We start from the raw sequence: 22,064 nt of genomic DNA on the forward strand, positions 1-22,064 counted from the left end.
TTTGGAGCAGAGAAAGGTTTGTTGCCGGGCCAAGCAAAGGGAACCGGGGGCTCGTGCTTAGAAATCCCTGAACTGATACGCTAAACGTTTTCAGGGTCAAATTTGGTTTTGAATGCACAACTGTGCTGCCATTTCATATGGCATCCAGAGTGCCCAGGCCGGGCTTAGTCAGCAAACACAATCATCCCCTGGGGAAGCAGAACATGACAGGGTCCCTGCTCCCAGAAACCCTGGAGTTGGGAGAATAGGAAAAACAAGAAACAAAACAAAGAGAACAGCCTGTGCCGAGGTACAGAAACAGGAAAGAACATGGAATTTTCAGGGAAGGGCAGAGTGCACAGATCTGTGTATGTGTGTGTGTGTGTGTGTGTGTGTGTAGGGGTCATGGAGGGGAGGATCGGAGTGTGGATAGGTAGGTGGAGTTCGCTTTTGAAGGGTTTGATGTACTTGGCTAAGGAGTTTTAACTAGATCCAGTAGAACATTGTTTCTAAAATGTGTCACAAAAATAATTAAAATAATCACCACCTTTTAATGTACCACATGTTGTGCTGAGCGCCTTTCATAGATCAACTCATTTAATTCTCCTAACAAGTCTGTCAGGTGGCTACTCCTGCTGTCCCCATTTTATGGATGGGGAGACCACAGTGTAGTCACTGGGCTGGCTCAAATTCAGGTAGACTGACTCCACCGTTCTAATTCCCAGGGATGTGTAGTGGCAGAAAAAGGGGCCGTGGTAAGATGCTTTGGGAAACAGTCTCATAAGTTCTGCAGTTAAAAAAATAAATGTGTTAAGCTCAGTGTTTCACAATTAATTTAGCCTTCTAGTAAATACTCTTCGAATCGTTTGGGGAATAAAACACTGCCTGGAGATGGAAAGCCATAAAAAGATTTCAAGGTGAAGCATGACATGATCACCTTGTGTTTTAAGAAAAGAACCAAATAGCCGAAAAACGATGGGGATTGGGTGACAGGAAGAACAGAGATGCTAATTAGGTGGACATAACAATAACCTGGCAAGAGGAAATAACGTGAACCCCTTAAGAAGAAAAAATTTTTTAATTGTTTTAAATAAGTTCAGAAAAAAAATTAGGTATGAGTTTCTGGCTGGGAACTCTATTTAAAGGAAGAGACGTGGGAGATACAGGAGGCTCAGAAAATTAGAATTCTGATAATATAGTTACAGTATGTTTGGATCAATGGATTTCCTCTTCCCCAAATGAAATCTTAGGTGGAACTTCAGTATGTAAAATGGAGCTGCTTTGTTTGCTGAGGGGATGGATAGGGTATCTGGAGCCCCATCTCCTTGTGCCCTTCCCACACATGCCCCAACATGGCTTGAAAAATCATTGTCCTAGATTAAGAGAGAAATAGCTAAAACAGTGTTGCCTTATGACTAATTCTTATCTTTGAAAAATAAATACATGGAGAAACAGCAGAGTTTAGTGGCTAGGAATGAGAGTTCGGACCAAACTGTCCGAGTTTGAATACTGGCTCTGCCACTGATTTGCTGTCTGATCTTGAATAGTTACTTAACCACCTCGTGCCTCTGTTTTCTCATCTGTGGATGAAGATGGTAATAGTAGTAGCCTCCATAAGTTGTTGGGAGGATTAAATGAGTTAGTTTTTGCAAAGTTGCCACCGTATCTCAGTGCTGGGCACATAGGAAGCACTTAATATGGCGGTCTCCTCTGCAAAACACTACTCAGGTCAGACAGAGAAAGAGAAATATAGTATGTTATATGTGGACTCTAAAAAGAAATGATACAGGGACTTCCCTGATGGTGCAGCAGTTAAGAATCTGCCTGCCAATGCAGGGGACACGGGTTTGAGCCCTGCTCTGGGAAGATCCCACATGCCGCAAAGCAACTAAGCCCATGTGCCACAACTACTGAACTTGCTCACCTAGAGCCCGTGCTCCACAACAAGAGAAGCCACCACAATGAGAAGCCTGCGCACTGCAACGAAGAGTGGCCTCTGCTTGCTGCAACTAGAGAAAGCCCGCGCACAGCAACGAAGACCCCAACGCAGCCAAAAATTAAAAAAAAAAAAAAAAAAAAAAAGAAATGATACAAATGAACTTGTTTACAAAACAGAAACAAACTCACAGACTTAGAGAACAGAACTTATGGTTATGGGGTGGGGGGAAGGGTCGGGGGGAAGGGATAGTTAGGGAGTTTGGGATTGACATATACACACTGCTATATTTAAAATGGGTAACCAACAAGGACCTACTGCATAGCACAGCTCAATAATATGTAACAACCTAAATGGGAAAAGAATTTGAAAAAGAATAGATAACATGTATATGTATACCTGAATCACTTTGCTGTACACCGGAAACCAACACAACATTGTTAATGAACTATACTCCAATATAAAATAAAAAGTTTAAAAAAAAAAAAAAGACACCACTCAGGCTGTCTAGACCCCCTACAGTCCCTCCAGAGTCTGGGCTCTCACCCTTTTGTAAGTCTGCTCATTCCATTTTTAGATGGCTTTGATCATTAGAAACTATGATCTTCCACTGAGCCAAAATCTTTCAGTTCCTTGAACAGTTATTAATTTCAGATTGCACTGCCCAGTAGGATAGCCATTGGCTACACGTGGCTATTGAGCGCTTGAAGTGTGGCTAGCTTGAACTGAGATGTGCAGTAAGTATAACATACATAGCGGATTTTGAAGGCCTAGTATGAAAAAAAGTTAAAATATCTCAGTCATTTTTATAATAGTTACATGTTGGAAGCATAATATTTTGAATATACCATTTTATTTTATTTTTTAATTTATTTATTTTTGGCTGCATTGGGCCTTCGTTGCTGCACGCAGCCTTTCTCTAGTTGTGGAGAGCGGGGGCTATTCTTCGTTGCGGTGCACAGGCTTCTCATTGCGGTGGCTTCTCTTGTTGCGGAGCACGGGCTCTAGGCATGCGGGCTTCAGTAGTTGTGGCACGTGGGCTCAGTAGTTGTGGCTTGGGAGCTCTAGGGTGCAGGCTCAGTAGTTGTGGCACATGGGCTGAGTTGCTCCGCGGCATGTGGGATCTTCCCAGACCAGGGCCTGAACCCGTATCCCCTGCATTGGCAGGTGGATTCTTAACCACTGTGCCACCAGGAAAGTCCCTATACCATTTTAAGTAAAATTTATTAAAGTTAATTTTACTTCTTTAAATAAAATTTATTAAAATTAATTTTACTTCTTTGTACTTTTTAAATGTAGCTACTAGAAAATTTTAAATTAAATATGTGGCTCAGGGACTTCCCTGGTGGTCCAGTGGGTAAGACTCCGTGTTCCCAATGCAGGGGGCCCAGGTTCAGTCCCTGGTCAGGGAACTAGATCCCGTGTGTATGCCACAACTAAGAGTTTGCATGCCGCAACTAAGAGTCTGCAGGCTGCAACTAAGAAGCCTACATGCCGCAACTGAGTCCGCAGGCTGCAACTAAGAAGTCTGCATGCATGCCGCAGTGAAGATCCCACGTGCCACAACAAAGACCCGGCACAGTCAAAATAATAAGTAAGTAAGTAAGTAAATAAATAAATAAAACAAAGTAGTGTTAGCATAATAATTTTTAAAAATTCAGGTACACATTTAAAAAAATATCTGGCTCACTTTATATTTCTACTAAACGCTGCTGTTCTAAGAAAAGCAAAGAGGCCATGTTCATAGTAATAAGGAATATAAAGAATTCCAACAAAATGTAAAAATATGCTAGAATTATTTCCTTTAGGGATAATCGTGACTCTACTTTTAATTAAAAAATAATAAATGGAGGACGGATAAATAATTTAACACAGATACGTGAGAATACTCTTCATGGCTATATTCTATTCAAGGTAGAGAACTGTTCTTTTATTAGGAAATCCAGCACTTTGGGGAAGAATAAATTTGATAACTCTTGGGCCTCTTCTAAGGCTAAACTAAGAGCCCTGGTTTTTAAAGGAGCCTAAAAAAAAAATCCATAACTATTTCATAGCGTTGGTGATTATCCTCTAAGTTATTCCCCTTTTCTTTTGCAAATTTATATTTTCATCTTTACTGAAAGCTGATTTATCCAGAGCTATCAGTTATGGTAGAAATGTCTCACATTTTGCTCTTTTCATAATGGCTAGAGCTTACAAAGATACAGAATCTTAACATGCATTTCCTTTCATCAAAGTAAAGCTAACCTACATTAAGGACATTTCTATGGCTTGATTTTATGTTAATCTTTTGGGAATTGGAAATTTATCTGTGATAATGGGAGTACTGGAACACCTCATTCCCTGGCCCTGTCAGATAATAGTGGAATTTGCTGTATTTTATAGCCAGCTTAAGCATATCTATATATGTTTGTATTTGCAGAGGACTAAAATAATCAACCATGATTAAGAACTGATTGAAGAGTACTCTGCTGGGGAAATTTCTGAATTTTGCATTGCTTTTTGTCTTTGTAAAGATTATGATGTGAAATCTTACTAGCTTAATGTCAGTTGTGTAAGGTAAATTGGTGCCAGTGTCTATTTTCTAGATACAGCGATTGTAGGTGAAGTAATCCCCTGGTCTTCATCTTTTTGTATATTCCGAGTGAGTCGTGCAGCCTCAGAAGACTTGATTTTTCTTGGCTATGAGATTTGCCTCTTGGGTCTGTGTTACTCTGCAATTTCTTTTCCTGTACTTTTATGAAAAGATTGACTAGGAAAATGAAGATGGTGCAGTTGTTAATTACAGACATGCCAGTTATAGAAATCCCGGACTATCCAGAGTAGAGGTTGATTGCACGCAAGTAGTTTTTTGCAGTTATCCAACTGATGTATGGTGGTTTATTTTCCAAAGCATTTGGAATGTAATTGCGTGAAGTGCTGTTTTCAGAGTCTGTGTCTAGTCATCTTTTGAAGTATTTTCCATGCCTCAGTGAAAGTTTGAATGCTTGTATGTAATTCCTATATATTTTATGTGGAGGTGTCTCAACCTCTTTGTTTCTTAATTTACAACTGAAATATACTGGCTACTACAGGGACCCTATTACAACCTAATGGAAAGTATTTTAAACTTTTGCTTCTGGATGATTAACTCTTCAAAATGCTTGAGATAAGATCGTGGATTTAATCCCTAGTAATTGCCAAGACTGTCTGTAACCCTTATAAATAGTTGGCATTAAAGCTGTGCCATTGTCATAAAACTAGAAAAACAAAACCCTCAAAAAAAAATCTTTCCCTATTAATAGCTACCATGGGGGATAACACCATATTTACAAATAAATGAAGAAATAAATCAAAAACATCCCAAACTGTCTTTAAAGGCCTTATTTACTACAATCTTTTCATGATACCGAAAGAGGGCTCTTATTATGACACTGAAGGATTCACATGCCAATCTGCCACTGAAGAAACTAGCCTATTTTTGAGGGCTCACATACATTTATCCTCCCCTGTTAAAATGCAAAACTCCAAACCAAATAAACCAGGAAACTACTCAAATGAAAATGACAATTTATGTGGCTCTTCTTACATTATTTTTTTAGTAATGCATTTTTGCGTTTTTAGCAATTGATTCAGAGATGTGGTTCCTCTCCCTGGGAACCGGTTCTTCTGTCTTTTCTTTTCTTTTTTTTTGTAAATTTATTTATTTATTTATTTTTGGCTGAGTTGGGTCTTTGTTGCTGTGCGCGGGCTTTCTCTGGTTGCAGTGAGAGGTGGCTTCTCCTGTTGTGGAGCACGGGCTCTAAGCACGCGGGCTTTTAGTAGCTGTGGCTCGCGGGCTCTAGAGCACAGGCTCAGTAGTTGTGGCGCACGGGCTTAGTTGCTCTGCGGCATGTGGGATCTTCCCGGACCAGGGCTCAAACCCGAGTCCCCTGCCTTGGCAGGCAGATTCCTAACCACAGCACCGCCAGGGAAGCCCTGTTTTTTCTTATTGCAATGAACTCATTGCAGAATTCCTGGCACCAGAGCTGTTTTCTAAAGAAAACTAGAGAAATAAAATGGGATTTAGAGCTCACACAGAGGTATCCTGAGGATTAGATGGACCTGGCTTATGTTTGGTGCTTTGGAGATAAACCAAACAAGTGTCTCAGTCATTTTCTTGGGCAATACGGTGGAATCCTTTTGGTCATGGAGGAGGTGGTTTCTATTTGGAATCCACCACATTTCCTTCAACCATCTGGCAGTGTTTAGCAGTGAAGCTCAGCTTTCAGAATTCAGCTGGAGTTGAAATTGGCAAGTCGCTTATGAACAGGCCTGGTGTGGTCTCAGCTGGGCTTGATGGGAGTAATGGCCCCTTGGCTGATACACAGGAAGTTGATTGGTGCACATGTTAGTTTAAGTGAGTGGTTAGGTTCTGATTCCATTTCCTGTGATGCCTTGTGTAGACATGGCTGAATAAATGTGTTGCCTTGTGAACTTGAACAGAACAGGGTAAGAACTTTGAGACAGGGTCTTTCTCCTCCATCAAATACTCCAGAACAGGGATGTGGCTAGGGGAAGAATGGGGTGGGGGATGGGGTGGGAATGGAGAAGGTTACTTGGGGAAGAGCTTCACAAAACAGTGTGCGGATGGGGATCTCATAAATGAACTTTCCTTCCTCCTAAATAACTCAATACAGCACTTCTAAAACTAGGTCGTTCTGGCCATAGTAGGTAGAAACTGTGTCCTCCAGATTACCTGCCTCTGCATTGGAACCCCATTCCTTGAATAGTTAAATAATTGTTTCATTGGATAAATGCATGGTGAGTCACCCAGAAATACCCTGTGTCCTCTGGAAAAGACTGTATTGCAGCAACAAAAATATCTTACGCCATGGATTAGGTTTTGGCATTGGAAGTGGTTTACCTTGTTATTTGGAATTCTGTACTGTTAATTATGGCTCAAGACTATTACCATACAATGATTTCTTTTGTACCTCATCATCTTCCTTTTCTGTGTGTGCACGTGTGCATGAATGTATCTTTGTGCATGCATGTATGTGTATGTGTACTCCATGGAATATTCTTTCTCAGGGTGGGTTTTTTTTTTTTAATTAATTTATTTTTGTCTGCGTTGGGTCTTCGTTGCTGTGCGCGGGCTTTCTCTAGTTGCGGGGAGCGGGGGCTACTCTTCATTGCGGTGCGTGGGTGTCTCATTGCGGTGGCTTCTCTTGTTGTGGAGCACGGGCTCTAGGCGTGCGGGCTTCAGTAGTTGTGGCACACAGGCTCAGTAGTTGTGGCATGCAGGTTCAGTAGCTGTGGCTCGTGGGCTCTAGAGCACAGGCTCAGTAGTTGTGGCTCACAGGCTTAGTTGCTCCGTGGCACGTGGGATCTTCCCGGGCCAGGGCTCAAACATGTGTCCCCTGCATTGGCAGGCGGATTCTTAACCACTGCACCACGAAGGAAGTCCCTTTTTTTTTTTTGAAGTGGGGAGATCAGGTCTGGTTTAATGATTGGGTGGGAATGAGAAAAGGAAATTTAAAATATGGGCCTCCAAAGCATAGGAGAAGTAAAAGTTAAATCTTTTTTTTTTTTTTTTTTCAAAATCAATTGTAGAATGTTTATGCAGTTATTGTGGACCCTTTATAGTTTGAATGTTACTAATTTTAGTGAATGTTACAATTTGAATGAAGTATGGACCATAAAATCATACCCCCTAATGTGAAGACTCCTTTTAGTGAAAGATAATAAGTCATGGTTGGCTTGTTAAACAATTGCAAAGTTTGCCCTCCCTTTCTCCACCTATGCTTATAAAAGGGCTCTTTTTCAACTAAAATGATTATCACATAACCTGTCACTGTTTACATATATTACCTCATTTATCATATGCAAACTCACTCCTAGCCATCCACAATATGGTGGAATATCCTCATACGGTGCTGTGCTCCATGAAGGAATTCAGTATAATGCAGAACTGCCTTGGACCCTTTTCAGAAGGTTTATTAAGTACCCAGATTGCCTCATTTTAAGGGTAGCCTAAGCCCACATGATAGATCTCCTAGAAAAGCATCAGAGTGATGTTCCCGTGTCCCATAAATATCTGTAATGAGACTCTAAAGAAAATCTTCGGGGAGGCACTGCTTTGTGATTTTTTTTTTCTTATACCTTTTAGATTTTTATGTCATTTATAGGCCTTCCAGCTTCTGCTTTTGCTTGCTTTTTCTCCTTTATTTTTAGATAACTTATGTTTTCTTTTTTTAACATCTTTATTGGAGTATAATTGCTTTACAGTGTATCGTTAGTTTCTGCTGTATAACAAAGTGAATCAGCTATATGTATACATATATCCCCATATCTCCTCCCTCTTGCGTCTCCCTCCCACCCTCCCTATCCCACCCCTGTAGGTGGTCACAAAGCACAGAGCTGATCTCCCTGTGCTATGCGGCTGCTTCCCACTAGCTAGCTATTTTACACTTGGTAGTGTATATATGTCCATGCCACTCTCTCACTTCATCCCAGCTTACCTTTCCCCCTCCCCGTGTCCTCAAGTCCATTCTCTACGTCTGCGTCTTTTAACTTCTGTTTTCTGATTCTGTGCTTGATAGAGATGCCAATAGCATTGATGACAAAGATTCTTGAGGCTTGTCTGCTTTCACTTACCGAGTATGATGATCATGGTGATAATAGTAGCAGCAAAAGAAGTCACCATTTATGAAGTAGTTACTTAATGTGGGCCATGTGCACGTGGACAGGCATTGTCTCATTTACACCCCTAACAGCCTGTGGGTGACGGTTGTAATCACCATTCCCATTTTACAGATGAGAAAGCTCTGAGACCCTCGGAGGCTCCATCACTTGTATAAAGTTATCAAGACAGAGAGTGTAAAAGCTTGGAGATGAACTGACTTCAAAGCCTATTTTCTTTCTGTTGAGCCACATTTCATTTCCTCTCCGTCATCAGTCCCATTGGAACAACTAATGGGCTCACTGGAGCTGGGAAATGAACAAGAGGGTCAGAATTCACTCAAGCAAGTTGGTCTAAGTTGATAGAAATATAACCTCGGCTCTGTTCATTGGCATTTTGTTGCTCAGGAAATGCATAGATTTCTGGTAGGGACTTGCCCTTTGGAAAATCATGGAGGAAATGGTCCCATCTGAAAGTACACCCATTTAAAAATATCCTTTAGAGTATTTTGGATCTGCAGCTTTATGTAGGGAAGGATGTGTCTGGTTTTCTGGTAAAGTCAGAGTCAAAACTTGATTACAGATTTTGGTGGCGTGGTGATGGGGATTGACCTATAGTATTGTTGAGGTGGCAGCCAGCTGGGGTGGGAAGGTCGGCACAAAAATGCCTTTGGAAATTAAACATTGTAATGAAATCATTCCTTTGAAGGCAGCTTTCCAGGTGTGCTGTAAACCATTCTAGGCTATAATTGAAATATAAAAGAATGCTTCAAAAGCAGTGATCTATTTTTTAGCGACTGTTGTGCTCATCCTGAAATCCTAGCATGAATTAATGTAAAGACAGGATTGGATGCGTAAAAGTATTGGTTTTAATCATTTAGCACGTTGTTCAAAACTAACCTGGCTGAGGCTTCAAGTCTAAGGGTGAAAATCTCACTCTCATCTCTCAGATCCCCCCATCATCTGCCAAGGACAGGCACCAGGGGCTCCTGTGGCAGCTGTGAAGAGGGGCTCCTTCCGCTCTCCCTGCTTAATGCGGGGGAGAGATTCTCTGCAGTTCATGTATAATGAAGTGGTCGAGGCCGATGTTTTTTTAAAAGTACTCCATTAAAGCTTAAACAGTGAATCAATTTTCTGTTCCAATCCGGTACTGTATGAAAATATCTACACTGCTGAAGCTTAAAGTTGGCAGAAGGTTTCATCTTTGCAGTTGAACAGTAAGTTACTTTGTAGCAGGTGAGAGAGCTGTGTTTGCCTCTGCTCCGGTGCTTCACTAGCACAGGGAAGTCAGCCTTGAGATCCTAGAATAAGTCCCCACTGTCCCCACTCTGCATCACCCCCTCTTACCTAGCATAGGTGCATCAGTACCCACATGTACAAACAGCAGCAATGGGTAGGAATAATGCATCTGGAGACTCAGGGTAGATTACAGTACTGGGTACCTGTGGTTTCTTTTCATGTGTCCCAAAGTTCAAAAGTAAAAGCTGAATCCTTGTGTACGGGCTGAGGCACCAAAGGGGAGGTAAGGTGCTGGAGTCTTATTTCCTGTGTGGTTTCAGGATGCCCCTTGTAAGCGTGAACTGATGCTGTTTTATCCTTTTATCTAGACGCACTACTTTGGCCTTTGGTTTCTCAGCAAGAGCCAGCAGGCACGATGGGTGGAGCTGGAGAAACCTCTGAAGAAACATCTGGACAAATTTGCCAATGAGCCTCTGCTTTTCTTTGGAGTCATGTTTTATGTGCCAAATGTGTCGTGGCTTCAGCAAGAGGCCACAAGGTAGGTACATTTTTTCCTCCGCGTTCCATATAGGATGTGGATTAACTGTGAGGCTTCAGATGAAGTAGATGAGCTGGTTGATTTAGGGGTGCGTGTGTGTGTGTGTGTGTGTGTGTGTGTGTGTGTGTGTGTGTGTGGTGGGGAAGAGGGTGGCGTAGTAGTTGGGAATTGTTTACCAGTTGCTTTGCAGCTTTAGAATTTTTGTTTGAATCCATGTAGCTAACCCCAGCGGTTCCCTATACTGCTAGTGAGGTAGCAGTGATCCTGAAGCAGGTAGAATTTTGTGTCTAGCAGCATAGACTGTGGGTAAAATCAATATGCTAGGATTTCATAAAAAATCAACCACCTAAAACCGTTTGGTCCACTCCTTCCCTCAAAATGTCCCCAAACAAAATGCATCATCAGACTCTGGATTTGAGGCTTGAGAAGGTAACTGAAGATGGGAGTAGAGTTGAGGAAAGCGCTGAGAGGGTAAGGGTTTTGGTTTCGTAGGTTGAATGCAGGGAGGCAGGAGGCCAACAGCAGAGCGATCTGGGGATTAGCCCCGCCCTCCTGCTCATTGGCCGCTTTACCTGGGAGAGAAACCACGTGCCATCTTTGAAGTGATATTTTTCCCTCATCTGTAAAGTGAGGGATTTGAATGAGTCCCATACGTTCTGATTGTCTGCGATTCTGTGAATGAAACAAGTGCGTTTTTGTTGGTGTTTGTTAAAATATGCAGGTAGCGGGGGTGTCTCCTTATCATTCTGTTATTTCCGGTAATGAAGGGAATCGCATAAACCCTCTACTTTAAGCCTTTTACTTGGATCATGGCATTCAGAGTGCTTGGGAAGCAATGCCAGTGGCATCCCAGGTAGAAGGAACAGTATTCTACTTGATTATTGCATGTGTCATTTCTTAGATTTTAAATTTCTGAAATAAGGATGCAGTTGAAATTTTTATTTACATTTTAAGGCGATAGTGTCCATCTTCTTCTTTTTTTAACCCAAATCATTGTTAAATAGGTGGTATTTCTATAAACACAGGCCATGAGAGAGCCGACAGTCTGACCCAGGAAACCTATGTCAGTCTTTCAGGTGTCATTCATTTGAAGCACTTGACTGTGTACCATCATGCACTGTTTTCAAGTGATTTCATTTATTTAAGTCCTTTCTGTCCAAGAAATTATCTCCTCAAATCTCCTCGAGTCAAATCAAAGCAAGATGATTTCCTCCAGCTTTTGAATCCTTTAGTACTTTACACAGTGTTAGGAACACAGCATTAGGGTAATAATAAATACTTGCTGATTCATGGCTCTTGGACCATTAAATGCAAGAGAATGAGTGCCAAGGATGAAACATGGACTATAAATTAATGCATATTGGGAAAGGTACAGCCCGTAAGAAAAAGAAAATGAAGTTCCTCTAGACAGATTTATTCTGTAAGGTCTGTTTAGGAAGAGCAGTTGAAATGGTGAGGGACTCAGAAATTGTGCTTTATGAAGTTAAAGAAAAAAAGATTGTTTAAGCTTAGAAAAATGAAGACTTGCAAGGGTACAGTAGCTGCCTTTGGACTCTCATGGGGAGGGAATTCTGTGTCAGCTCCAGAGCACAAAATTAGGGCCGGTAATAATGAAGTTCAAGGAGCTGAAAGACTTTGGTTATCTGGCTCGACATAAGAACAGAGTTTCTAATAATAAAGCCATGTAAAAGTGGAGTAAGCAGACTTATAAAAGGGCAAGAGCCCCAGTCTCTGAAAATGCTGTAGCACAGAGTGGATAGCCCATGTAGTGTCTTGCAGAGGAGACCGCCATATTGGGAAGAATGTTGGAATCATCAGTGGTTCTCAAACAGACAAGGGCCTGCTAGATCATAATTACCCGAAGCATTTATTATAAATATGGATTCTAGAGCTGCACCAGAAGTCTGAACTGGAATGTCTCAGACTGGGGTTCACGAGGATGTGTTGTTTAAAATAAACAATATTCCTCAGGTAGTTCTGATGTTCATTCAGACTTGGGAATCAATAAGTTAGTTATCCTCTAAAGCTCTTGACAGTTTTAGATTTTCCAGATAAGTAAACTTAATGCTGCATTATTTGATTGTCAATATTTACATTTATAAGCTGAAACAAAAAGTGTTTAAATCTCAAAAACTGAGGTATAGAGTAGGAACTTTTGAATTTCTTTTTGCTCCGTTAGGTTGGTTCATTTAAGTTTGATAAGGAAGGAAAGAAGTGTTTTTCAACACAGGATTTTGAAGCAAACTCTGTTACTGTTGTTTGATCAGAAAAACTAACAGAAAATAATTCAAAACTTTGAAGGACGTTTTTTAGACTTAAACATTGGAACTAACCTATGTAGATTTCAGGTATAACCTTCTCTTTACGGGAAAGGATGATTAAAATTAGGAGCCGGTTTGCATGAGGAGTTTTTTTTGGTCCTCCCCCTCCCCCACCCAGCATTGCAGGAATTTTTGTTGTCCCAAGGGGCCCTAAGACTGGAATGTGCCAGGGGGGGGTCAGAGCAAGGGAGGTGGAGAAATAATAGAGAAAAGTGTTGTAAATAAAGAAAGGAACATTGATAGAGGGAGAATGAAAAGAAAAAAGGAGGGAATTCCCTGGTGGTCCAGGGGTTAGGACTCAGCCCTCTCACTGCGGGGGACCCGGGTTCAATCCCTGGTTGGGGAACTAAAATTCTATAAGCCACACGGCGTGGCCAGGAAAAAAAAGAAAGAAAAAAGGAATACATATACTTGGGAAGGTTGAGGGACACCAACAATGACCCAGGTGTGATTCCCTGAGACTTACCCTGGGTTTTAGGCATATAGACTAGAGGGTAAAGGAGACTGGTTTGAAGAGAATAACAGTTTTAAGTGCTCAAGATTTCTGGGTTTGATATTAGAGAGGAATAGAAGAGCTGAATTCAAGGTGAAGAGTGCTACCAGTAGTCATTAGGAGCCCTTGGGAATCTGAGCCCTCCTGGGAGGTTTTAGAAGCATCTGGGGTCTCAACTGAATATTGAAACTGTCCTCCAGGCAGAGCAGCCAAGGAGAAGCAGTGGTGGGTGCGGGATTCCAGAGGATGTTTGACGGAAGGCCCCAGCAGCATTCATGAGGAGCTGGTTAGTGGTTCACTCCCCAGTCAGCCCCGGTTACCTGAGTTACCAGGCATCTCAGGTGGAAGTGGGCTTTGGCTTCTCTGAGAGCACCTGGGATCCGCAGCATCTGACACAGAACAGTTAGTCTTTGTGATGCCCCGCTGAGTAAGATGTTTGCCTAGATTAGAAATAGAAATCTGTCTTTCATTGTGGGCAACCCTTTGGAGGAGGCAACCATTCAACCATCTGTGCTTAAAAAATAAGCCTTTGTCTGGAGCCAGCCACACTTGTTTTCACCCAACACATGTTTGCAATGGTTTGGATACTTCTATTTGAGAGTAAAACAGGTTCTATAGCATTAGTCGGGACCAGCCATTTCTTTTCTGATTAAGGACAGAGAGCTTGGAATTAATACTCTGTGTGTGTGTGCGTGTGCGCGCACGCGTGTGTGCGTGCGTGTGTGTGAACCCATATAAAGACACACAGGGGTGAAAGAAAGATATATTTAAAAGATGTATATTTCATTTCTCATCTTCAGACAGTCCTACCCTTGAAAACTTGCAGGTTAATACAGTATTTGGAAAAATACAACAAAAATTGGAGAAGGATGTTGATTGCAAACTGTTTAAGAAGGTGACTGACTTAAGATTATCAAGTCAAGGATTTTTAAGTTAGAAAATCGAGAATCTTTGTTTTTTGACATTAATTTTGATATGCTTTGTCTCATCTCGTTTCCAGGATATGACTTTTGCAGAACAAGTCTCTTCGTAAGTGAGGGGAAAAGGCCAAGATACTATGGGGAGTAGGGGATGACATGGACAGTTCAGGACCTACGTTTAGGTGGTAACTGAATAGAAGACCAAAGATATCAAAAGGAGAATACACACAGAAGTACATATAAAAGGGGAAAAAAACCAAAACAAAACTCCTGATAGTCTTACAGAAGTGTGAAAAAGCTGGTGAAAAGGACACACTGATAGACAGATGAGGATGAGTCATGAAACCATAGGAATTAAAGAGATTAGGAAGAGAGTTTGTTAGCCCTGTTCCAAACTGTAAGATGCATTACCTTGGGGCTTTAAAAATGTTAGTTTTCCTCCTTTGGTTAAAATGACTCAAGGGATGGGACCACCATATTTTTTTCCATTTTGCTTTGTTTCTCATCTCCCTTTTCGCCAGCTTGTCTGCTCAGCAAAGGGACTCTGGCTAGGAGTTCATCTTCCCCCATGCTGTCCTCCTCCTGACTCAAAGGAAAGATTTTTGTAATGTGTTTTAACGATGTGCATAGCAACAGGCTCATTATAAACACATGGTTTTCCGATTTTTTTCTGGACACAGAAAGAAAAAAGATGGTTTGTGAGAGGTGGAGAAATTCTTAGTCAAACAGAAGGATCCTTAATAATAGCCAGGGGAAACCAGAAAGCTGTTGGCCAAGATCACTGCTTTTCGTTTAGGTCTGGGGTTTTTCCAAGTCTTCCTCCAGTGAGGAAGTCCCTCTTTAGTTTTTTCAACACTAAAGAGAACACTTTGAAGAGAAAAAGTAATTTTTGAAGAGTGAATTGGCTTCAAGGTTGAAGTTGCTGAGTGTGTACATGGTTTCTAAAATTTTCAATTCTGGGACATTTTTCTGTTATCAGAACATGTTTGTCTTTGCATTATCCCTGTTGAATGGTCTGTTTGCATAGTGCTAAGGGGCTTCTAAGTGTCCTAATGAGGGCAGATAACCTTTCCTACTTTTCCAGAACACATTTGTAGCCTGCTGTTGAGGTGTGGCCGTCCACCTTCCTAGAGGTAAGCATCGTTTTGATGCAGAGCAGTGGAACCACTGCTGTGGCCAGCACAGTTGCTCTACCGGCCAAGGACAGTCTTGACACATTGTGGCATTCTGGTGGAAACTTCAGGTCTGTGGGACCTGTTCCAAGCTCCCTCCATCTAGTGGGTGCTGCCTCTGTGTTTTCTGCACTTCTCAGCCTCTGTGGGTCACTCTACTCTTGGGATCACCGTTCTCCTTACATGTCTCAACTTCTCTAAAGTACTAGGCTATGAGTCTATATTCTAGTCTGCTCGGTAAAACTGCCTAGCATTTATTTCCAGAAGGATTTTGAAAAATACTTAATCTCTGTATGGGCTTCTAGGGGGCATTCTACAATGTTAAATGTAGCTCCTGTCTGGGAAGAACTTACTGGACAACGTGTCATTCCACTAACTGCAAATAAATGCCCACATTGAAAGCTGCACTGTTTAGGTACCATAAAGAGGGTGAGTGCATTTTTGTTGTGACGGTGAGTGACAAGAGAGTTATGTTATTACATTGTTAGACTATGGTGGGGGGGGCAGTGGTAACCCCCCTTTTCTTCCAATTACATAGTTTGGGCCTCTGGCATATTATATTGATGGCAAAGCCAGATTAGGTGAAGCCTTACATCCCCATAAAGGTCAAACTGGTGTTTTTTTTTTTTTTTTTTTTTCTTAAACTAGGTTTCAAGAAGTGGTTCCAATGACCTTACGAAAGCTTTCTTCACCTTACCTTTCTAGTAAATACCTATGGTTTCCCTTTTAGTCTCTTGCCATCTGCCTTGAGTGCTATTGTAAACAAGTCAGTGTTCAACCAGTGTTTAAATTGTCTCTTTTAAAAGCTCTAATTATGGTAACGTTTCCATTTCCTTTTACAACACCATGTATTTTGTTCCTCCGGTTCTGTGAATTCTTTTATTATTTTGAAATGTCATTTTAATGGCTATTTAAAGTTTACCCGTGGGCTGGGAAATAGGGACTCTCTTCAAATCAGACTTAAGATTCAGCATGAATTCCCTGTGGATAATATAATTTGCTGAGAATGGCAAATCCTCCTCCTGGCCAGCTCTAGCGAGTGAATGAGAACTTGTTCTCTCTCTGTTGATGATTGAGAACGGAGTCGTTTCTGCCAGATATTTTAGATATTTTAAGATGCTGTTTATACTGGGATTTAATCTCAAACATCATTCTGTGTGGCTAATGTCATGTATGATGAGATGAGAGAGGAAATGGCTGTCTGCAACAAGCAGAGCAATCTTGAAGGCGAGAATTGCTTTCCCAAAGGAGATGAGTTGATGAAAATGTTAGTTGCCATTTGCATTGTTTTTCATTTCAACCTTTATTTTAAGTACCTGTTCCGTGTTAGACACTTTGCTAGTCAGTGGGAGTACAAAATGAACAGATCTCAACTGTATCTCCAAGCAGCTTTTATTTCATCTCCACATATTTGACTTATTGGAGATGGGAGTTTGTTTGTAAAGCTTACCCAGGGAGCCTGGTAAGTGTCTTCCAGGACCAGGACCAGCTTCATGGACCTGTGACCTGTGCAGTTCGTTGCACGGAGCCCCACCCTCAGAAAAGCCCTGCACTTGGCTTAGTGCACTGCTGTTGTTCTTCTGAAATTCTTAATAATTTTTCTTTTTTGGCCGCGCCTCGGGGCACGCAGTATCTTAGTTCCCCGACCAGAGATCGAACCCATGCCCCCTGCAGTGGAAGCACGGAGTCTTAACCACTGGACCGCCAGGGAAGTCCCTGAAATTCTTAATAATTTTTGAATAATGAACGCTGCATTTTCATTTTTCACTAGACTCTGCAGATTTTGTAGCCAGTCCTGCCCAGGACAGCCTCCTACCTCCATCCCTGTTCATTCATCTCTGCTTGTTTTATTGTTGCCTTGTGACTTGCTCTTAGCTCTGGGTAGATCTGAGTCTTCTGTTATGGGTGTGGTCAAAGAGAAAAGGTAAAAAAACAAACAAACAAAAAAAACCACGGGGGAACACAAATAAAATTTTCATTATCTCTGCAAATATGAAAATAAAATTGAGGTCCTGGTAACCATTTCTGCTCCTGGACTTGACTTACCGGAAAAACCTGCAGAGTTTGGGGAACTGTTGTAAAATCAGTGGAATTTCCTTTAGGGAAGCTGATCAGTTAGCTTATCTCAGTCCTCAACTAGGATTTCCTCATGTTTTGCTGTGAAGAAGATGACTCCACAAAGTTTATACTTTCCTTAATTAAATCAAAAGCACACCTTAGTGCCTGCCTCATCATACCAAGTCTTCCAAATGCATGGAATTACTTTTTATCCTTCTCTTTCCCATCACGGGAAAAAGATCTAGTTTGCAAGAATATGTAGGGAGATAGCTATTTAGGCAACACACTGCCAGTAGAACAATGAGGTATACACAAATAAAATGAAGTTAACACTTAAACACAATCTGGGTGTTTCTTTGATATTCTTTCCCTTTAGGGGAGAGAAAACAAATGGTAAAATAAATCAGTATTCTTTAATAATGTCACTTGACATTATTATTATTTATTGTAGGTGTTCTATAATAAATGGAAAAATCGGAATTTCAAATGGAAATAGGTCCGTGGCATCATTCGTATTTCAAAAGGAGCCTTCGTGTAATGTTAGGTTTCTTTAATGCATCTGACATTTGATTTTCACCCTTTTATAAGGCAAGATATGCTTCTCTATGCTTTAACCATTAGTAAAGCAAAGTTTCCGCCAAATAGGTGAAGTATCAATAGTATACCTCAAAAAAAAAAAAACCCCTTTGCTTTTAAAGTGTTAAGATTCTCATTTTCAATCGTGTGGTTAATGTGTATTTACTAGTATTTGATGATCTGTTCTGAAATTCTCAAAAGCAAACAAAAATCATGTGCTTCTCTTGAGCTGTTTGGAAAATAACTTGATATCTTAAGCAAGGGTAATACTTTTGTTCTTTGTGTATTCCTTGATTTTCAAAGGTACATTTATTCGTTTGTTTATTCACTCATTCATTGATTTCAAATGGTTCTTTATCAGAGTTACATTGCAGAAGACTGAGAAAGATCCAACATTTGACTCATGAAACAATAAAGATTTATAAGAGAGCAGGGTTTAAAATTTTAGAATGTTCTTTTTTTTTTTCAAAAGCTGGTAGAACATGATGATCCCACACAGCAGTGTTTACCTTCAGCTGAGGGGTGGAGAGAGGGGAAAAATAAACAGAAGCGATGGGAAGAGGTGTTTTGTCATGTCAAAGCATGCCAGCTATGTTCTATGGATTTTTAAAAGACATCCACTTCCTTAGAAAGTATTCCTAGGATTTGTAGGGGTATCATTATAATGGGTGGGATTGGGAACGGTGTGTTAATTTCAATACTGGGGTTTTAAAAAAAACTTGCGGGGAGAGGCACAGGAAGTAGTAGATGTTTTAGAATCCTTTGCTCTACTTTTTCTGGGATCTCAGTGCAGGGACCTGAAGTCGGGGCAGAGTGGGTGGGGAAGGAGGAGGGAAGTGGCAGATGTGCTGTATTCCCACGTTAAGGAGGCCTACGGTGTCAGCAGCAGCAGCAGCTAGCAAGCACAGAATCCTTTTTTGTGCTTTATGGTATAGCTGTTTTCTGGCCCAGTACAAGACTTCCAAACCTACCCAGCCTGAGAATATGATAATTCTATGAGGTTCTGTGGAAGAACGTAGTTTGTATTCCATCACCTGATAGAATTTAATAATAATAATCGTGAGAGTGGCTAGCATTTATGTACGAGGTGCTGCACTAAGTATATTAAGTGATTGCCTTTTTCGGTCCTCACTACAACCCTATGAAGGGGGGCTATATTATTATTCTCTGAAAAAGGATTGTGGGGTTTTTGCCCTAATAGAAGTTTTATTACTAATAAGCGGAGATTTCGTCCATCAAAGTAGTTGAATCTTTTACTTTACTTTGCCAGAGAAATACTCTTGTCCACATGTCCCTCTACTCCCCAGCGTTACCAGAGAAACGGGAAGTGGGGCCGTTAGTTCCTACTGAAGTGTCAGCAAAGAAATCCAGAGGGCTGAAGTACCCATAAAGTCAGAGATCATACTCTGGCAGCACGAGAGCTGATTCTGGTCTACTGGTGGGTTTTGTTTTACCTGGACCTTTTTTTTTTTTTTTAAATTAATTAATTTATTTATTTTTGGCTTTGTTGGGTCTTCGTTTCTGTGCGAGGGCTTTCTCTAGTTGTGGCAAGCGGGGGCCACTCTTCATCGCGGTGCGCGGGCCTCTCACTATCACGGCCTCTCTTGTTGTGGAGCACAGGCTCCAGACACACAGGTTCAGTAGTTGTGGCTCACGGGCCTAGTTGCTCCGCGGCATGTGGGATCTTCCCAGACCAGGGCTCGAACCTGTGTCCCCTGCATTGGCAGGCAGATTCTCAACCACTGCGCCACCAGCGAATCCCTGGACCATTTTTTTAAGAATTGAATTTGGATGCCTTACAGATAGGTATAGGCTGTCTAGTTTGCCCAGTTCCCGGACTCCCTGTGGTGTTACAGTCAGCAACATGGACTCCTTCATGTGACCTGCTGGCCCTGTAGGCATTTAGGTTGTGACTGCTGATACTTGTGCTTTCTATATAACTTGAAGTGCTTCTTGGTACTGGGATCAACCCATACCTCCACGTTGGCCCAGTTGGGTTTATGCCACTCAGAGTCCAGCTGTCGTAACACTTTAGCCACCCTACCAGAAACTGAAGATGGTCCAGCTGGACGTGGGAGTATCATTTTCCTTACATCCTTGTCTGAAAAGTTTGTTTCTATGTCAGGTCGCTCCAGGGTGCTAGATGACATGTTCTGTACTTTATGTAGTGGAGATGTGGCTTAAGTCTTTCAGATTTTTCCCCATTATTGTTTCAATATCTGCCTTATCTCTGATTACTCATAAAAGATTCCATCCGTCACAAAGGTACCAAATATCCTGTAGGCCAAAAAAGAATCACCCAAATCTTAAGCAAACATAGCCTATTTGAGAAAGTAGTTTTCCATCTATCAAGACAGATTTACTAGAATCATAGTTTTATATCCAAACGTGAAACGCCGCAGATTCTAGAGGCCAGTTATTTTATTGTACAGGTGAAAGAAGTGAGAACTAGAGAGGTAAAGGGGCTTTGCCCATAGTCACACCGCTGCTTAGAGACAGAGAAGTTGGGCTCTTCAGCCAATACTGGAATGGTTTTAGGTGAACCAAGAATGCAGACATGGGAGAGCCCGGGGAGAGGATTTATTTAAACTTCCAAAAGCCTTGGCCTGTCCTCCCCTGCCTTGCCCTGCAATTGCTAAGACACCCTGTGGTACTGGAAGAGATGTGTTTTGTCCAAGGGAAGGAAGTAGTTTAGACAGCAGAAACAAAAGGTAAGGGAAAACAGGCACTTCTTTGAATGGGGTGAGCATGATGTCGAGATTGGAACTGAGATGGGTTTTATTTAACATTTTTTTGGAATTTCTATTTATTTATTATAAAATTTTCATACAATTTAATTAATTAATTTTTTATTGGAGTATAGTTGCTTTACAATATTGTGTTAGTTTATACTGTACAGCAAAGTGAATTAATACAATTTTAAAAGGTTACTTTAGATTTACAGTTATTACAAAATATTGACTATATTCCCTGTGTTGTACAGTACATCCTTGAGCCTATCTTACACCCAGTACTTTGTGCGTCTCACCCCCCCATCCCTATGTTGCCCCTCCTCCCCGCCACTGGTAACTACTAGTTTGTTCTCTATATCTGTGAGTCTGCTTCTTTTTTGTTATATTCACTAGTTTGTTGTAGATTTTAGATTCCACATATAAGTGACATCATACAGTATTTGTCTTTCTCTGTCTGACATTTATTTCACATTTTTATCAGTGATCTGCTGCCCTGGGCACAGAGTGAAAGTGCCAAGCTTTCAGATGACACTAAGCCCTTTAGAAGAGTGGAAAATTGAGACATTGGAAATAAACAGTAGAAAGGTGTCAGCTGGTGTCAAGTTCCCAGGTGTGACTGTGAAAGGATGATACTATTCTTTCTGGTGTAATTTGTGAGAGGAGGGGAGGAGTCGTCATAGCAGGGGCACGCTGCAACGTGTTTCAGTTTACAGCAGCCCAGCTCTCAAGGTTAGCCCGTCAATCTTGTGCTGCAGCTGGCCAGAGTGAGTGGATGTGTCGCCAGCGTAAAAATGTTTCCTGCCAACATAAAAAGTTGTTACCGTTATTCAGGGCAAAGCCCAGCAAATTTTACGTAAGTTTCACTGAAATGCAAGCCAGACACATGATACTTTAACAGACAATCAGAGAGATGAAGCAATGTTAGAAACAAATGTTTTTGACCAGGACAACAAATGTTTTGAAGAAGGTCTTCAGAAGACCTGAACAGTGATTACTAAAGAGAGAAACCCATAGATCGAAGGAAAACTTGAAAAGGTCAGTAATTTGGATCCTTGAAATAAATGACCAATTGTGAAAAGATGGATACTGGTGGAAAAATATGAATGCAAGTTATCTATCTGCCAGACTGCATTGTGTGTATATTTTGAATGATTGATGGAGTCAGCAAAGAACTCATATTCGGTTTAATCTTCAAGGAAAATAATAGCTGGGAATAAAATATAGTTCAAAAACAAAACTGCTGTAGTAGGAGCACAGATTTGTAGTCAGAAGACCTAGTTTGCAGGTATTTGTTTCTTGGTCAGGCTCTGTAAACCTCCCCAAACTCAGCCTTTGTGTTTATTGTCAATCAGCGATGATACCAGCATAGTTACTGTGACGATTAATTCAGAAAGCACATAGTGGGTTTCAGCACATAGTGGGTATTCAAATAATATTTGTTATTTAAATAACAAAGAT

The 22,064-nt window shown here is 41.1% G+C and overlaps 1 protein-coding gene across 5 annotated transcripts in view; it reads left to right on the top strand.

Moving 5' to 3' along the window:
• Positions 1-22,064, top strand: part of PTPN14 (protein tyrosine phosphatase non-receptor type 14) — a 171,772-nt gene that overhangs the window by 70,394 nt on the left and 79,314 nt on the right. For 4 of the 5 annotated variants that reach the window (XM_036860037.1, XM_036860030.1, XM_036860056.1 and 1 more), the window contains one exon: positions 10,165-10,334. In XM_036860037.1, the coding sequence (XP_036715932.1) occupies positions 10,165-10,334 (170 nt within the window). Of the gene's footprint in view, positions 1-6,332; positions 6,386-10,164; positions 10,335-22,064 lie in introns of those variants that run through there. The other variant, XM_036860063.1, reaches the window with a different exon arrangement.

This window comes from Balaenoptera musculus, chromosome 1 (genome assembly GCF_009873245.2).
Source record: "Balaenoptera musculus isolate JJ_BM4_2016_0621 chromosome 1, mBalMus1.pri.v3, whole genome shotgun sequence".
In the NCBI taxonomy this organism is placed as follows: domain Eukaryota; kingdom Metazoa; phylum Chordata; class Mammalia; order Artiodactyla; family Balaenopteridae; genus Balaenoptera; species Balaenoptera musculus.